Source organism: Neoarius graeffei, chromosome 4, assembly GCF_027579695.1.
Source record: "Neoarius graeffei isolate fNeoGra1 chromosome 4, fNeoGra1.pri, whole genome shotgun sequence".
Lineage (NCBI taxonomy): Eukaryota > Metazoa > Chordata > Actinopteri > Siluriformes > Ariidae > Neoarius > Neoarius graeffei.
The window spans coordinates 105765107-105783770 of NC_083572.1; the positions used below are offsets into that span (position 1 = coordinate 105765107).

Genomic DNA, 18664 nt, shown 5'->3' on the forward strand with positions numbered 1-18664 from the left:
GGAAACGCAGGACCAAACTAATAAATATCGGCGCTCAGCGAGCACCTCGGTGTGATCAGCTGTTCGTTTAGCGACAGAATGATGGAACTGTCAGTGCACGCTCAAAGGTAAACCTGTAGATGGCAGCAATGCGACACTGTGGATGCCAGCTGCCGTAAAACCCAAAAGAAGAAGAAGGAGGTCAACCTGCGCATGCGCACACAGACTTCTTCTGTCTGCTTGACTGCGTGAAGCGAGCGATTTCATGCACATTTGCTTTAATCCCCTCAAATTAAATAACTTCCCAGCCACAGAATGGCCTGATATTTTTTAGATATTACAGAAATAAATGTACATCACAATGACCACATTTCAGAAGGAACGAAATCTCACCGATTTTATGAAATCAAAAGGCTGTCTTGCTTTAATTCATGGTTTTCTTACATGTGAAGTACCTAGAGGGCATTTTGTCTTATTTTCTTGCATGTAGGGAAGCCTATGTGGTAGTGCATCTCACTTCCTCCACTGGAATGGCACCTAGTAGAGAATTTCATCATATTTCCTTGCACTTAAAGGAAATCCATTGGACCATGTATTCTCCTCTAGAAGGGCATCCTTTAGGCCAATGCATTGTTTGTATATTGTCCATTAGAAGGGCAGACTATAGGGCAGTGCATAACGTATTCCCCATTGGATGGGCACTTCTTCCTGTTTCCACACCCTCGAGGATCTGCATTGGGCAGTGGATATCATATCCCCTACTGGAAGGACACCTTCTAGGGCAGTGAATCATACTGTATATTCTCCGCGAGAAGGTCAAATGATAGGGCAGCGTATATTCTCTCATATTCTCCTCTGGAAAGACACACTATATCCTCGAAGGCACTTCATCATGTTTGCTTGCACATAGTGGCCGCTTGGAAGGTATTTCATCTCATATCTCATTTTATTGCTAAATGCATCGCGGGTGATTTTGTTCTAGCCTACACGGGATGACCGTGGCTGGCTGATTAACCCGATTGGTCGGAACCCGTGGTGGACGGTCCTGGCAGCAGCAATACCATCCATGCTCTGCACCATCCTCATCTTCATGGACCAGCAAATCACAGCCGTCATCATCAACCGCAAAGAACACAAACTGAAGGTGAGATGTTCTGTGTATGTGTGTGCGCGCGTTGTCTGTCTTCTTGTGTAGCTTTTAGCACAAAGAGTTTATATCGAGAAATTTACTCAGCACAGCTGAGTTGCTTGTTTTTATTTGTTCTTGGAAAAATATTTCAGTCATCTGTACATAGTTAGCATTTGTATGGGTTCCTTATTTGTATTGATGTGAGGCAATTTATATCGCGTACATTCACTTGAAGTTGGGAAAATAATGCACCTCGTTAATCAGTAATGTAGGAAAGTTGTGCACAAATGTTTTTCGTAGCCAAATCTGACAAAAAATATTGGTAATTTGGTTTCGCAATTACAGATTTTCTTTGCGCTCACAGCTGGTTACCTCATCCAGCTGTAGGACAGGCTGGAGGAGCTTATTTGATCACGTGTCGTCCATCTGTCAACCATCCGTCGTCGTCATCCGTCCACAATTTCCAAAAATCGCTACTCCTCCTACAGGATTAATTTGATTTCAATCAAACTCACATACAGTGTTCTCCAAGTGGGAGTGTGTAAAAGTTGTTAAGATGGTGGCGCCACCTGTCATATTTACGATTTTATGGGTGTCTGAAATTTTTGGGTGACTTGTCACGTTAAACGCTACTCTTCATCAACTGCTGGGACGTTTTTATTGAACCTCACCCAGAAGACTCTAAAGACATATTCCAACAAGAGTTGTTCACCAGGTGGCGCCACCTGCCATGGATGAGCCGACAGAAGTCACATGCAATCTCATGAAAATCATTACTCCTCCTACAGGAGTGATCAAACTCATACGGGATGTTCCCCAGATTGGTATGTATAAAAGTTGTCAAGACAGTGGCGCCACCTGTTATATGTGTATATATGTGTGTGTGTGTGTTCCTCTTGCTCTGTAGAAGGGTTGTGGCTATCACTTGGACCTGCTGATGGTGGGGGTGATGCTGGCTGTGTGCTCAGTAATGGGCTTGCCGTGGTTCGTAGCGGCGACCGTACTGTCAATCTCCCACGTCAACAGTCTAAAACTGGAGTCAGAAAGCTCCGCCCCTGGAGAACAGCCCCGATTCCTGGGCATCAGAGAGCAGAGACTAACCGGCCTGCTCATCTTCCTGCTCATGGGCTGCTCGGTGTTTATGACTGGTGCTTTACAGGTACATCATGAACATTTCAGTAGATGTACATGTATGATCTACTAGCATGTCCATCTTTCATTTTTAGCTGGAAAAGTAATGACTGAATGCAAAATAGTATCAATAAAGCATGGGGGATGAGAACAGACAATGTTGGACAAGCCATAATTACAAGACAGCTCGATAAAAATATGTGATGAGACAATGAGAGAGTGAATAAACAGCATCTTTTCCTGGTTATCCTTGGATATCATACTGAAAGAAAGAAAAAATTTTTCTTAAACTACAGGTCACATGCACAATCATGACATTACTGTTTTGAAATATAGAAGTTGTGTGATTTCAACAGACTTATGTAGAGTTTACACGTCACTTGTGTGTTCGAGTGAGAAAATAGCACAACAATGTTCAGGCTCACATTTTGCATGCCTCTGGAGAGCAGCCATTTGGTTTATGGGGGAACTGGGTGTTGCTGGTCACAATGGTGTCCATATTGATGTTGTTATACTTGCATATAATGTTGGAACCTCTCTTTTGCGAAAGTATATGAAACCAGTATGTCTATGCCTTAAGTTCCTCCAGAGTTCCTCTGTCTTGCAAACTTAGGTGGGTCTTAACATGTTTGAAGATTTGTGCCTTGGCAGAACACTCCACTTTGTTGGAAGTTAATCCTTTTAATTAGGATTGGTTAATTAGATTTAAAGCCTGTAAACATTTTCCTCAGGTGCTCAAATAATCCCAACACTCCACACAATTTCCATTTGAACAGCTGTCCAAAGTTCGTGATGCTATCTGATGATCTTTTTGTCTAAGCAAATAAACAATACATAAATCAGTGTAAACATTCCACACCAATTTCAGAATTAATCTTGCACTGCATAAAGGCAGAGCTGAATAATAGTCTTACCACCAATACCAAGTGTTCTTACATCTGAACAGAGACCTTTTTTTTATTTTTGAAAAGCCACTAAAACTTTAATCCCAAAAAGCAATGTAACAGGTAACCCAGCTCCATCACTCGACCACTTTACTTGGCCCCATCCACCATTCGGCTAGCTTGGCAGTGAACTAGCTCTGGTTGTTTTTTATTTGGTTGTAGTATTTGGTCTGCTTTTTCTTGCATCTTTATGTTTTCCCAGACCTGCTGGATGAGATCATTCTGTCCCTGAATCACCTGGCATACATCATGGTCTGGATGTGGAGGATGGCCAAGAATTACTCCAAAAAATCTTTTAGGCTTCCTTACAAAGGGTATTTATGAAGGGCTGTTTTAAAACAGTTCTTGCCAATGGATATCCATTGATTCCAGATTCACTGATGTTTATCGGTCATCCTGGTTTGGAGAGGTTGGTTAATCAATTCTGTGAGGTTGTTTTTTGGATGGTACATGTTGTTAAGGTTGTGGCATTACACTCCATTGTCTTCAGACTGTGTGCACAAGATGATAGAAACTTGTCTCCACAGCTTGAGTCAAGGTATGCAGGCAAACCCCAATAAGTACAGATGTTCATTTTGTCAAGAACCTGCAGCTGAAAGGTGAACATCGAACATGTAACCTGTTCGTACAGCTTAAAGCCCGGCGCACATGGGCGACTTCTCGTCGCAAGCGTATTGCGATTTTTGGACGCAAGTTTTCCCTCTTGAGTAGCTGCGTATGCGTGTTATCTGTGACCAGTGGGTGATTTGGGGAGGGGGATGCAAGTCACATGGAAATCACGCGACTACTTCTTGGGCGGGGATTGGCTTAGCCTTTGGAGGTGATCGCTTCATTATCACAAAGCCACGCACACGCAGCGATATCTCTGCAACAAGTCAGCGACTGGTGGCTTTTTGTCACAGAATATCAAGCATGTTTGATACCTGCAATCTGTCACAAGCAACAAAAAGTCACCGTCGCAAATATCTGCACACGAAGCAATTTCTTGTCTGCGTCAAAAAGTTGCACAACCAAGTGACGGAAAATCACCAGTGTGCGCCGGGCTTAAGACCCGTTTATATTTTTGTGTGAATCTATGCCATAGATACAAGGTAGGAACAGCGTAACTGCATACCCTATGCCCTAGCCTATGGTGTAATCTGACGTGTGGCAATGCAGACCACAATAAATGTGATTGATCCACTTGGTAGCATCATTTCCTCCTATGCATTTCCAGCTACTCTTCCTTCTCTGTCATTTTCGAATTGAGTTGAACGAACATGGCCAAATTGAGGAGAGGTCATACACACCATCCCCTATGACATCATCTCTCCTTTTTTTTTTTTTTTTTGCTTTGCAGTAATTCCAGTAAAAGTAACTGTTGAACATTTATTAGCTCCAACTCCAACATGATCTGCTCCGTTTCAGTTGTCATTGTTTGAAGTACACAAAGAAACTCAACACAATGCCATATAAACCTCACCTCCAACTACTGTTTTAGACATGTAATTGCAGATCAACGCAAATATACCAAAGGCTCACAACGGTATAGGCCACTTGCATAGGCTAAAGCTTAGGTTCTGCATAGAGCCTACACACAAGTATAAATCAGCCTTGAGAGTGGATTGCGATAGACCTGATGGCTTTCTGATTCTGGACTTCTATTTCTAGCATTAATCACATGCCTTACCCACACATCCTTCTTTATGTTTGGCCAGTACATGATGTCCAAAAATGATAGTAAGATCTTCATTCTATGCAGATGACCTAAAGAAACTGTTATGGGAATAATGTAAAAGGGCCTGTTGATAGGAAGATGGAATAACTACCTGTAAAATATGTCTATGTGGTTTTTGGGGACTGAACTTAAACCAACCATTCTTATATGTGAAGTTGATTTGAGCTTGTCTCTTTTCTTGAGTGGTTCCAAAACAAAGTCTGCTTCTTGAATATTCCTGATGTCTCACCAGACAAAGGTCAGCGACAGTTGGAGTGTGACTGTGGCTTAAAGAGAGGCCAGGAAGCTTTCAGTTGGTTTATATGGACTGTATGAGTGTGTGTTCAGTAGAACATTGCATTTTCACTTTATTGTGGACCACAAAAAGAGGATACGCCTTCAGCATACACCTTCAGAAAGGGTCCCTCTAAATAAACCCACCTTTTCTCAGCAGTCCACCCAGCAACCAATAATTCTTTTTCAGATGTATAGTAGCTGCACTTCTCTCAGGATTCCTCATGCAAATGCATCAGAGAAGCAACTCTTTATTTTGAGATCTGCAAGGACTAGAACCTCTGGTAGCTTTTAGAAAGTGAAGGTGGCATTTTGCAATCCAAACGGCAGAAGTGTAAATTCAGATAGCACTCAAGAAGTGGCAAAAGCTGTTCTTTGACCGCTATTTGGCTTCAGTTATACTACCTGTAGCTACTCATTAGATCAAAGGTGCTGAATATAGTGGCTCCATGCTGTGCCTCGAGAAGCTCCTGCACCTGCTGCACAGGGTAGCCATCAAGGTGTGTTTTTGATATTCAGCATACCGTAGTCAACACAGAATCAGGTGTACCCTTCCCTCTTTTTTACCAATACTACAGGAAAAGCCCAAAGAGACATAACTTCCTGAAAGATCTTAAAAGATTAAAACCATGGTAACTGACTCCAAACCATTTTGGCCATCTAAACTAAAGCAACACGTAGATAAATGTTTTCACAAGCATCCCAGGCAACCCCCCCAGAGATGTCTGCTACAAAGACGGCAAAACCCGGAAAAGATAAATTTTCCAAACCCTTTTTAAATGAATAACAGCAATTTACTGAAAAATTACATACTGAATTTTGCATATGGTTCCATCTTCAGTAGCGATCATGTCTCTTCCGTTTCCTCAGTTCATCCCCATGCCAGTGCTGTATGGAGTGTTCCTCTATATGGGAGCTTCCTCTCTCAAAGGAATTCAGGTAGGAATGTTCATCTTTCACAGTCCACATCAAGTCACACACGCAAACACTCCTTACTTACACTCTCCTTGTTCTACTTTGGCAGTTAATGTACTGAAAATCGCCTTCTCACTAATTTATCTAAACCGTATCTCCAGGCTCATTAACTTATTTCCTGACCCAGTTCTCTTTCTCTGTCTTCGTTTCAGTTCTTCGACCGTTTGAAGCTGTTTGGCATGCCAGCAAAACATCAGCCGGATTTCATCTACCTTCGACATGTTCCTCTGAGGAAAGTTCACCTTTTCACCATCACACAGCTCACCTGTCTCGTCCTGCTGTGGGTCATCAAGACGTCCCCCGCGGCTATCGTATTCCCTATGATGGTACGTTCCAAAACAATATGCATGTGCATGCGGAAGGGATTTTAGAGCGAACTTACTTAAAATTACTTTAAACAATACATCTTACTTTGAAGTAAGGTGTAGTATTTCAGTGCATTCAGCCTCAGACAGAGAACAGTGTGAGAGATATTATGAGTTCAGATTACATAAAGCATGGAGGTCATTTAGCTCATTAAGGAAGTGGGTAATTTTGAGAGGTGATAAAGCAGATCACAGGAGTTTTTGTCTTTGAATACATAAATATTTTTAACGTTCAAATAGTTTTTAAATAATGAAATTTAATGGGGTATATTTTGTTAGTCTACTTTTAAACAAAATATACAAATGTACACCACATTTAAACCAATTGAAAACATCTTCAAATTCATTATTTTGAATTGTAAATAATAATTATCTATATAATAAGCGGCAAAGTTTGTTTGTCTGTCTGTCTTGAGCTAACATCGCCATTTCTCAATGGATTTTCACCAAATTTGGCAAGTAGGTCCGGGGATGACCCGGAATTTTGCAGATATAAACCAAATTCATGTACAAGCCCCAGGGAGGTCCCTGGGGGGCACAACATCCATCCACCCACACCCTCCCTCAATGCCTTTCATGTTACATTTATCAACACAAACTCTCGACAGACCTTCACTAAACTTGGCATGTAGGTACACGAGGTAGCTACAATTTGGCAGAACTCAGAAATTCCATATTTGGGCCCCAGGGGGTCCCCGGTGGGCCCCTGGGTGGTGGATGTTTGGATTTTTGTTTGTCTTGGGTTAACATCACAATTTCTTGATGGATCTTCACCAAATTTAACATGGAAGTCTGGGGGCAACCCAGAATTTTGCAAAACCTGCTAGTTATAAATAAATCCTCTAAAAATAGTGACCAAATTCCATGATTAAATAATCAGTTTATTCTACAATGTCTTTTTTTTAATTACTGATTTGAAAATGCATGTACTTTTAAATCCAATTATGTAGTTTTTAATATTTGAATTATTAAGTCATAAAATAACTAATGTGTCATTAAGTTTACTTGAACCTTTTTATAAAATGTGCTATACTGAGGATGATTATGAGGGTGATTTATGGCTGTTGTATATGTATATAATTGTGGTCAGTTATGAGGGAACATAGAAACTGATTATGGTGTTGTGCATCACCAGGTGCTGGCGCTGGTCTTCATCCGTAAACTGCTGGATTTCTGCTTCAGCAAACGGGAGCTGAGTTACCTCGATGACCTCATGCCTGAGAGCAAAAAGAAGAAACTTGATGATGCATCTAAAAAGGCAGAGGAGGTAGTGCCAACGACGATTTCAAGCATCCGGCAAAACAATATCCAAACTGTTCTGCTATTGATACAGAGATTTGAAGAGTGAGAGCGTGCATGTCTGTGTGTAGCAGGAGACACAGGAGATGCTGGTTGATGACTTAGACAGAGGAGAGGATAAAAATACAGTACGAATCCCGATGGAGAACAGCAAGCTACTGCAGTCTCCTAAAACACCAGACCCCAAGTAACACCAACTGTCCAGTCAGCTGTATTATTAGTCATGACGACAGACACACCACAGTAACCATGATTTATCCAAAACATGCTTAGTTTTCAATAAGATCTCAATTTCTAAACTTGAACCTCTCCTCTTGTCTCCTCTCCTCGTGTAGGACTGACCCCTCTGACATCAACATCTCAGATGAAATGTCGAAAACTACAGTCTGGAAGTCTCTTAGCTCCAATCACAAAGACACACCCCGTCCAACAGGGCTCAAAAAGGTAGCAAAACAACCACAACTTACTTTGGCTAAGCTAATAAACTAGCTAGCTTAGCACTTAGAGTCTGTCCTTAAAATCTATAACGTATGGATATTTGGATATCAAATAGTGTTGAGCCTGTAATGCAGTGGCATGACTAAGGCTGCTTTGACACTTTTTTTCCACCTTAGCGAGTGTTTTATTTGTAATCCTACAAGAAGTGTCCACTTTTAAGAAGTGCTGGCATGACAGGAGAGCTAATAAAAAATAATACATTGGCTTTGTTAGTGATTGAGATTCATGATGTGTTGAAATCAAATATATCTTAACCAGCTTCATGAGGCCGGCACCTGGAATGCTTTTCAATTAACAAGTATGCCTCGTTGAAGGTTAATTAGTGGAATTTCTTGCCTTCTAAATGTGTGTGAGATAATCAAACAGTAAATAGCTTTATTCCACAACTGTAGTAATCTTTACTTTAAGACATGAAGGTCAGCCAACCTGGAAAATTGGAAGAACTTTGAATATGTCTGTGAAGATTCTCAGTCATCCAGGTCATAGTAAGTGTGGGTGGTAAAAGAGAGCAACTAGACTTGCTTGAAGATTCTTGAAGATGTTTCACCTCTCATCCGAAAGGCTTCTTCAGTTCTGTCTGACTAGTAGGGAGTATCAGGTATTTATCCTCTCATGGATGAAAAGCTCATCTAAAGGCCAATTTATGCTGACAACGCAGTCCTCGCAGATGGCGTCTGCATAGCCCCCCCACCTTCGCAGACGCTCTGCGCACACCTCCCAAAAATTGTGACCACCGCAGAAGCCTCGCAGACAAGAGGGCTCTGATTGGTCCACTCTACATCCGCTGTACACACACTTCCGCTTCCCTACTTTCCCGGTTTGGTTTGTTTTCACGACCGCCATTTTTAAAAACATGAGCGAAGATGGAGCAGCACGAAGAGCGGTTGATCGAGGAAGTGAGGAAGTACGTACATCTATACGACTCCAGTTCTAGTCATTATAAGTAACCGGAGGATAAACACTCCACTAACCACACCCACCAACTACTCCTAGCGATTTCGCGACTTCGCGCCCCCTTGCGTTGTGGCAGTGAATAACATCACGCACACCTATTACTCCCCACTCAACGATAAATTACAACTGTCTGCGAAAAGCTATCTGCGAAAGTCTTGTCGCAAGAGCATGCAGAGGCCCTAAGGTGTCATTGAGTCATCCTGTTGATGTGGGTCACTGGGGGCTGGGTGTGAACGGTCTCGAGAGTCGTTAGGGTGATCAATGGATTGCCCGTTAAGGTGATCAATGGAATGCTGAGAAAATGGAGAATCAACGACACCTTAGATGAGCTTTTCATCCATGAGAGGATAAATACCTGATACTCCCTACTAGTCAGACAGAACTGAAGAAGCCTTTCGGATGAGAGGTGAAACGTCTTCAAGAATCTTCAAGCAAGTCCAGTTGCTCTCTTTTACCACCCACAAGAACTCTGAATGTATCTTCAAGTTCTTCCATCAAACACTATGATGAAAGAGGACCATCCCAGAAAAGGAAGACCAAGACTTACCTGTGCTGCAGAGGATAAGTTCATTAGAGTCATCAACTCAGATTCGAGTCTGCATGAATGCTTCATAAAGTTAAAGTTGCAGACACATCTCAACATCAACTGTTTAGAAGAGACTGCGTGAATCAGGCCTTCATGGTGCAATTGCTGCAAAGAAACTGCTACTGAGAGACACTAATAATAATAATAATAAGATAATTGCTTGGGCTAAAAAGAAACACAAGGAATGAACATTAGACCAGTGGAAATCTGTACTTTTCCGTTTCCGGTTGAGAGTACGTTGTGCGCATTTTGACTGCTACTTCTCAGTGGAGCGAGCGAGCGATCTATCTATCTTTCCCTTTGTTTTTTTTTCTTTTTGTGATTGTATGATTTGATGTTTGTTCTTTGTTTGAATGTTTTTTTGTTGTTGTTTTCCACTGGTTGTGGCGTAGCTCTGGCCCCAGTTTTGGGCGTCAGTTCCGTTCAGGCCTTGGGCTGCCATGGGTGATGCCTGTGCTCCTCACTATGGACCGCAATGAGCTCATTGCTCTTTTTAGCATCGGGGTTGTCCAGTGCTCTGTGTAGTGGTGCTTCTGTGCTTGACGCAGTGTTCCAAGCGATGTTGCCTGGTGGCCTTGCGGTGGCTGTGCGGGACATACCTTCATGCAGCTACACCACTGGAATTACATCCTGACCCTCTTTTGGTGGACTTTTGTTTTTTGTTTTTTGTAATTGTAAAGCAACCTGGGGTGTGAGAAAGGTGCTATACAAGTTGAACTTATTATTACTACTACTGATGAGTCCAAATTTTAGATTTTTGGTTCCAACCACCATGTCTTTGTGAGATAGAGAAAAGGAGAATGGATGGTATCTTCATGTGTGGTTCACACCATGAAGTGTGGAGAAGGAGGTGTGATGGTGTGGAGGTGCTTTGTTGGTGACACTGTTAGAAATTTATTCAAATTTGAAGGCAACCTTAACCAGCATCACTACAACAGCATTCTGCAGCGACATGGCATCCCATCTGGTTCACGCTTAGTGGAACCATCATTTGTTTTTCAACAGAACAATGAACCCAAAACACACCTTCAGGCTCTGTAAGGGCGATTTAACCAAGAAGGAGTGTGAACGAGCGCTGCATCAGATGGCTTGGCCTCAACAATCACTCAATCTAAACCCGAGTGAGATGATTTGGGATGAATTGGACCACAGAATGAAGGAAAAGCAGGGAAGAAGTGCTCAATATCCTGTATATGAGAACTCTTTCAACACTGTTGGAAACCCATTCCAGGTGACAACCTCATGAAGCTGGTTGAGAGAATACCAAGAGTGTGCATCAAAGCAAAACGTTGCCACGTTGTTGAATCTTATAATTATAAATCATTTTGCTTTGTTTACACTTTGTTTACTACATAATTCCACTTGTGTTATTTCATAGTTTTGATGCCTTCAGCATTATTCTACAGTGTAGAAAATAATAAAAGTAAAGAAAAAAAAAGTAAATTAGTGTCCAAACTTTTGACTGGTATTATATTTATTTTTAATAGCAAAGACAAAGAACCTCCTCATCACCAAACTTTATTTTTTTTCTGCATTACGCAGAATAATAAATCAAATCTAGACAGCTAGGCTAGCTAATGAGTTGATATGAGTTCAGATGGTCAGAGCACTGTGATGTGAGCCAGGTTTTTTTTTTAATTTATTATTATTTTCTTCATTTCAACACAAACCACTCTGACCAGCACTTTTTATTGGAAAAAAAACTCCACTGAATATGAAAGCAGCCTTACGACAATAGCGTTAAAGTACTGTAAAGTGTCTATTGAGGTATTTCACCTGACGTCACAGGGTCACGTGACGCCCCGGTGTCCGCCATTTTGAAGGTCAAGCTAGCTAATGTCAACAACATAGTAGCTAGTATGTTACTGTAGCAATGTTTTTTTGTTTTTTTTTTTAAAGATATTTTTTTGGGCTTTTTGCACCTTTATTGGATAGGACAGCGTAGAGACAGGAAATGAGCGGGAGAGAGAGACGGGAAGGGATCGGGAAATGACCTCGGGCCGGAATCGAACCCGGGTCGCCCGCATTCATGGTATGGCGCCTTAACCACCTGAGCCACGACGCCCCCACTGTAGCAATGTTTACGTTCAGTCATTTGGATGACTGTTAAAACCTTTCAGTCTCAAGTTTTTCCTTTACTGGATTTACTAGTTTACTGTAATTATGATCCGGCAGCTATTTACACCGGATCCAGTGTAAATAGCTGCCGGAGCGCGCTCCGGCTTGCTCCCCCTCAAATTAAGCAGCGCACTCCAGGAGCAAGCCGGAGCGCGCTGCTTAATTTGAGGGGGAGCAAGCCGGAGCGCGCTCCGGAACCTCGGCCGGAGCACTCCGGGAGCAAGCCGGAGCATGCTGCTTAATTTGAGGGGGAGCAAGCCGGAGCGCGCTGCTTAATTTGAGGGGGAGCAAGCCGGAGCGCGCTCCGGAACCTCGACCGGAGCACTCCGGGAGCAAGCCGGAGCGTGCTGCTTAATTTGAGGGGGAGCAAGCCGGAGCGCGCTGCTTAATTTGAGGGGGAGCAAGCCGGAGCGCGCTCCAGCAGCTATTTACACTGGATCCGGTGTAAATAGCTGCCGGATCATAATTACAGTAAACTAGTAAATACAGTAAAGGAAAAACTTGAGACTGAAAGGTTTTAACAGTCATCCAAATGACTGAACGTAAACATTGCTACAGTAACATACTAGCTACTATGTTGTTGACATTAGCTAGTGCTAACAGCTAGCTGCTAGTACACTGCTACAACACAGACACGGACCCTAATAATACAGTTCTTGGTCATTGCCTGGTAACAGCAAATTTATAACGGGCCATGTCTCAACAGACTAAGAAGTTATTTCAATGGCATTTAATAACATTTTGTTTATCCTGAGGACCGAAAGTAAATGAAAATGTGAACAAACCTTAGCTGTAATAAGATGGCGACCACCGGCTCCAGGGACGACCCGCTGATGTAGGCATGTTACCCAGCCTGACACAAAATATTTGTAGGCATCCAAACTCTTATACGCTTTCAGATCAATACCTGTGTATGGTGATGGGTTTTTAACGACATAGGTATACAGATCACGTGGGCCGAAGTCAGGTAAAGACGAGGGCTTCGTGTACTTCCGTACGTCAGTGAACAATCCTGGTGGAAGCAGGTAAACATCGTTCTCTAAGCCTGCTAACCTCAATTTTTGCAAATACCTCTCCTTCTGCTCGCCCTGTAAATGCCCTACGTCGCTGGATAGTGAAGGTGTTTTCTGCATCTCGCTCCTTTTTCTTTTATGTTTTTCGTTTGTCGCCTTCCTCGCATTCAAACCGATTCGAGCCGTGACGTCCAAAATGGCAGCCTAACGATGCATCACATGACTTGGTCACGTGGGTGAAAAAAAACCTCAATACATCGAAAAATGCTAATTTAATGTAATGTTAGCAAAGAAGAAAGAAGATATGACCACAATCAGCAATCAAAAAAGATTTAAACAAAGAAATACTGTAAGCAAGTATTGCCAGGCAAAACAAACCTCGCCCGGCAGCACTTATTTTATACCTATATGTTGATAATGGTAATATTTCTCAATCATCAGCTGTCAGGTTATAGTCGCATGAAAATCCATGACCTTGAGTTTGACATTTCAAAGTCATTCAAGGTCAAAGGTCATGGTGCCAAATGAAAGCCCATATGGCACGTCCTATAAGTTGATAATGGTAAACATCTGTCTACCATCAACCGTTTTCAAGTTACAGCCCTCTGAAAATCCATGACCTTGAGTTTGACCTTTCAAGGTCACTCAAGGTCAAAGATCATGGTGCTAAATGAAAGGCCATATGGGAGTTCCTATATGCTCATAATAATAAACATTTTGTCTATCGGCAACCGGTTTTGAGTTATAATGGAAAATGTTATTTTGACCGAAAGGTTGACCTTTCCGGTGACCTTGACCCGATTACCCCCAAAATTTAATCAGGTAATCTACGGACCGTTGCCAACTACCCTGAAAATTTTAAGTCAGTCAATCGGTGCAACCGTCTAGACGCTCGATTGTTAACAGACAGACGCACAAACAAACCGCACTGATTACAATACCTTGCCATGATTACTCCATTGCGGACGAGGTAATGATTAAATCCGAGGCTGGCTGCTTGATAATTTTGTTATTTTCATAGCTTAGCTCGCTAGAAAACTCAGGCGCTAGCATCAAGATGGATATTTTATTCACTCTGTAATTAGCTGTAACTATTCAGAAATTCACTAGCTTGTACTAGGAAGAAATATTAACTCACTGGACACTCAGTTGTGCTTTTTCTTCTTTCATATATATATATATGTGTGTGTGTGTGTGTGTGTGTGTGTGATATCTTCTGTCTACAGGATTGCCAGTGAAGAGCCACACAGGACCTGTGAATTCGTCAAAGATACACACTCCATCCAGTACCATTAATCCACCATTAATCCTCCTTATAGCCATGAGACACTTTAACGCTGTCTATAACGTCACAGTCACTGCACCCAAAGCCTCGGTTTTATTTTAGGCGTAACGATTTTAAATGCAAACCATTACTCCTTTATACTGTATGTGCGTCGCTGAAAATATTAATAACCTCAGTAATAAGAGTAACAGGTCTTGAAGATGTAAGAATTTGAGTGAGTGATTTATTTTTTATTTTATTTTATTTTTTTGAGGTCAGAAAGTGTCTGTGATCCACGTTGTCCAGACAAGTTTCAGAGTCAGCGTTAAAAGCGAGTAAAGGGATATTCCGGTGTTTTCAGACACTGTTTAGATGTATATAGATATTTTCTTTGTGATTTTGTTCCTAGGAATGACTCAGCATCAGTCCACACACCGGTCAAAAGTTTGTACACCCCTACTCTACTCATTCATAGTTTGTTTGTTTTTTTCCTGTATTTTCTAGAACAATACTGAAGACATTAAAGTGATGATGTAGCATATGGAAACATATGCATTAAACAGAAAACAGTGTTAAACAGAACGCGTTTCATATTTTCGATTCTTTTAAGTATCCAGCGTTTACATTGACGACAATTGGCATTATCATAGCCAGCTTCATGAGGTAGTCACCTGGAATGCTTTTCAATTAACAGCTGTGTCTTGTCAAAAGGTAATTAGTGGACGAGTTTCTTACTTTCTTAATGCGTTTGAGATCAAACAGTAAATAATAAAAATAAAGTCAAGCCAAAGTCCCTCCTGTGCCGAAACCTGGTTTTCCTAAGCAGTCTTAGTACTAACCAGGTCCTTAAAGTGCAGTGGATGGCGCCGATCTTCATTTCAATAGCCCTTGGCCTCTCGTCTATTATATACTAGCTAGGGTTACAGTGGGGGGGCTGGTCCTCTGGTAACTGCAAGGGTTTGACTCTCTGCTCACATCTGTATCGCAGCGTTCCTCACCATATGGCAGGAAGTACCATTTTTATGATGGTCTTTGGTATAACCCAACTACAAGTAGAACTCGCGATTTCCCGGTTGAGAGGTGGACACGCTCACCACTCGGCTAACTCACGGTCCAAAAATACAGCAAATAGCCCTGTTCCATCCACAACTGTAATAATCCATCCATCCATATATATATCTCATCTCATTATCTCTAGCCGCTTTATCCTTCTACAGGGTCGCAGGCAAGCTGGAGCCTATCCCAGCTGACTACGGGCGAAAGGCGGGGTACACCCTGGACAAGTCGCCAGGTCATCACAGGGCTGACACATAGACACAGACAACCATTCACACTCACATTCACACCTACGCTCAATTTAGAGTCACCAGTTAACCTAACCTGCATGTCTTTGGACTGTGGGGGAAACCGGAGCACCCGGACGAAACCCACGCGGACACGGGGAGAACATGCAAACTCCGCACAGAAAGGCCTTCGCCGGCCCCGGGGCTCGAACCCAGGACCTTCTTGCTGTGAGGCGACAGCGCTAACCACTACACCACCGTGCTCAACTAAGTAAATAGAAACAGCATCCATCATTACTTTAAGACATGAAGTGACTTTTAAGTAATAAAAATAAAGAAAAAACACTGAATTAGAATCAGGTGTGTCCAAACTTTTGACTTGTACTGTATGACTCCTTGCGTTTGTTTTCACCATGTTGGTGAAATTTCTCCTTACACGCTCAATACACAGCTCTTATTCGGCAGGTTTCCATTAACTTGCTTAATGTGCAATTTAAAATTGCAAACTAAAAAAAAAATCTCAAATATCTACACTCGCATGAGGAGCGGAAAAATCATATAACATCACTCGGTAGAAACTCGGACCATTCTCAGTCGTGTTTTGTCCAATTTTTTTAAAATTGCTTTTATTTTGCATAAAACTGCAATGGAAACCCAGCTATTGTTATTCATGTGGTGTTTGGCCATAGACATATAAACATAGACGCCGCATTGAGCTGGTGGCCCCGTTGCTGGGATACGTCAGAGTGTCCGCCATATTGGATGTGGCAAATCTTCCCCGTAACCCAATGCAAGTAAATGGACTGAACTTCATAAAGCCCCTTTCTACAATAATATTTAACTCGATGCCTTTTATTCACCCATTAAGACACACACGTATATATTTGGGAAACATACAGGCATCAAAACAACATGTATAACTTTTAATGTGATGGTTATAAATAGTGTGCGAAATACCCTGTACACTGCAAACTAGCGACAGATACGCGATAGATAGCTCAGGTAAGCTAATCAGTCAGCATACCGTAGCAAGCTACCAAAACCTGAGGCCACAATAACCAACCTACAAGACTGAATATGATAAATGATGGAAATAGTGAATGAAAATAAAAATTTACTGTTTTATTTATTGAGCCACCACACAGACCTACTCTCGTTGAATAAAGTGAGCTGAATGACCGCCAAACTGAGTTCAGCCAGGTTCTAACGTCATACCAAAACAAAATACATCACTGATTCCTTCACATTCAGAAAGGTTAAAAACATTCATCATACGTTCAAAAACGTTCATCATAGTGTGGCACTGTATTATCTAATTCTCACTGCTTATAACTCTACACCTACCCGGTGGAGATGAGTTGGGAAACTGAAGGAACAGCTCCCTCTCTGATCCTGACTGTCTGACCTGTTCTGTCCGAATCCTCCGTTCTGAAGTGTTCACTGCAGAGCATGGATGACGGAGTAGCAGAAAACCCTTCCCGTCGCACAGCTGTCTCCCACTGCTTTTTCATGGCTTTATTTTTGGGAAACCTACATAGTATGTGAAAAGTTAGCTAAGCAACTAACAACAATCAGCGTAGTTACGAAAGAAATACTTCATTGTTTGGAGACAGGTTTCACCGAGCGGCTATTATGCGCGAGACTTCATATTAGCCACAAAGTCAGAAAAATCTGTTCGTAAAATTACGTTATAATGACCAAATACAATGAAAAGTATTTTTCCAGTCTCACCTGTGAAAGGTAATCCCATGTGATCTCGTTTGGACGCTAAACCTGTTGGTACAGTTAAACGCAGCACATGAATGAGGCATCTTTATTCTCGGCTACTGTCTAGACGCTATACCAGAGCCGGTTGAAGAATCTCCACTTTGCCACATCCAATATGGCGGCGAGGATGACATATGATTCTACGCAGAAGGCGGCGTCTATGTTTATATGTCTATGGTGTTTGGCTTAACAGTTTATGAAATACTATCACCACCTACTGGGCTGGAGCGTCACAAAGGTCGATATAAATGTTTGGACAGGTTGTGATCTGTCGTGTGTGACTGCGCCAGATGAGAATTCCTTCACGTTTCCTGCACAGGGAAAACCTGTTCACTCCAAACTCACTTAGAATGGAAGTCCAAGGACAGATGTTGAACTCCAGCAAAGCCACAAACTCATCCCAACTATAACTGGATCAAAATGTAACGCAGTTCTAAAGAATTCAACATCTGCCCTTAGACTTTCAGGAATTTTTTTAGTATGTACAGAGTAACATATCCACTGGACGATGTTTGGATAGACATTCAGTTGTAAAACACTGGACTATTCCTTTAATTCTAGTAGAATAATACAGTATGATAAGCGCACTGAATAAAAAGCCTCTGTTTTGAGTGAATGCTTTATGTTGGACAGCAGTGAAAACGAGCAATAAAAGACAATAATGAATAATAACTTAATAATTTAAAAGGTTCTGAGGAAAGAGTAAGAATAAAAAAATAAAATGTATACAAAAAAGCAGCAGTTTCCACTGTGTGCGCACATCTAGTACTCCAATAACACCGTTCTTGTCTTTAGCTATCTTGGTGTAAGGGTTTGGGCGAAAAAGATACACGGTGTTCATATCCCACTTCACACCTTTTCTTTTAAACTTAAAAATGCAAGTAAAAATGATGAGGTTTAATTTTTTTTAAAGATATTTTTTGGGCTTTTTTTCACCTTTATTGGATAGGACAGTGTAGCGACAGGACAGGAAATGAGTGGGGGAGAGAGAGAGAGACAGGGAGGGATCAGGAAATGACCTCGGGTCGGAATCGAACCCGGGTCCCCGGATTTATGGTATGGCGCCTTAGCCACCTGAGCCGCGACACCCCTGAGGTTTAATTTTTATACGTCCAAATTCTGGTAACCTCCATTCAAGGTGTCAGGGTCAGTTGTTGGCCACCATGGTAGGAATGGGTTAAATGTCAACATTAGCTTTGCTGATATTAAGAATACAACTTCCTTAAAGGCAAACTCCACCCTGAAATCACATTAAACGTTTATATTGAAATGTTTAGCAATCCTGGTGCTAATTTGTTGGTTGGTGCTGTATTTTCTGTTGTTATTCCTGTCAGAAATTAGCAACTGTGTACCGCACTGATGTCACATC

At 41.8% G+C, this 18664-nt stretch overlaps 1 protein-coding gene across 1 annotated transcript in view; it reads left to right on the forward strand.

Annotated features, from left to right (window-relative positions):
- The window catches only part of slc4a8 (solute carrier family 4 member 8), a 111820-nt gene extending 97452 nt beyond the window's left edge, over nucleotides 1-14368 (forward strand). The window contains exons 18-25 of the mRNA XM_060920120.1: nucleotides 962-1123; nucleotides 2016-2267; nucleotides 6044-6112; nucleotides 6301-6474; nucleotides 7649-7780; nucleotides 7884-7999; nucleotides 8148-8256; nucleotides 14208-14368. Of these exons, the coding sequence (XP_060776103.1) occupies nucleotides 962-1123; nucleotides 2016-2267; nucleotides 6044-6112; nucleotides 6301-6474; nucleotides 7649-7780; nucleotides 7884-7999; nucleotides 8148-8256; nucleotides 14208-14219 (1026 nt within the window). The 3' untranslated portion in view covers nucleotides 14220-14368. The remainder of the gene's footprint in view (nucleotides 1-961; nucleotides 1124-2015; nucleotides 2268-6043; nucleotides 6113-6300; nucleotides 6475-7648; nucleotides 7781-7883; nucleotides 8000-8147; nucleotides 8257-14207) is intronic.
- The last annotated feature ends 4296 nt before the right edge of the window (nucleotides 14369-18664 follow it).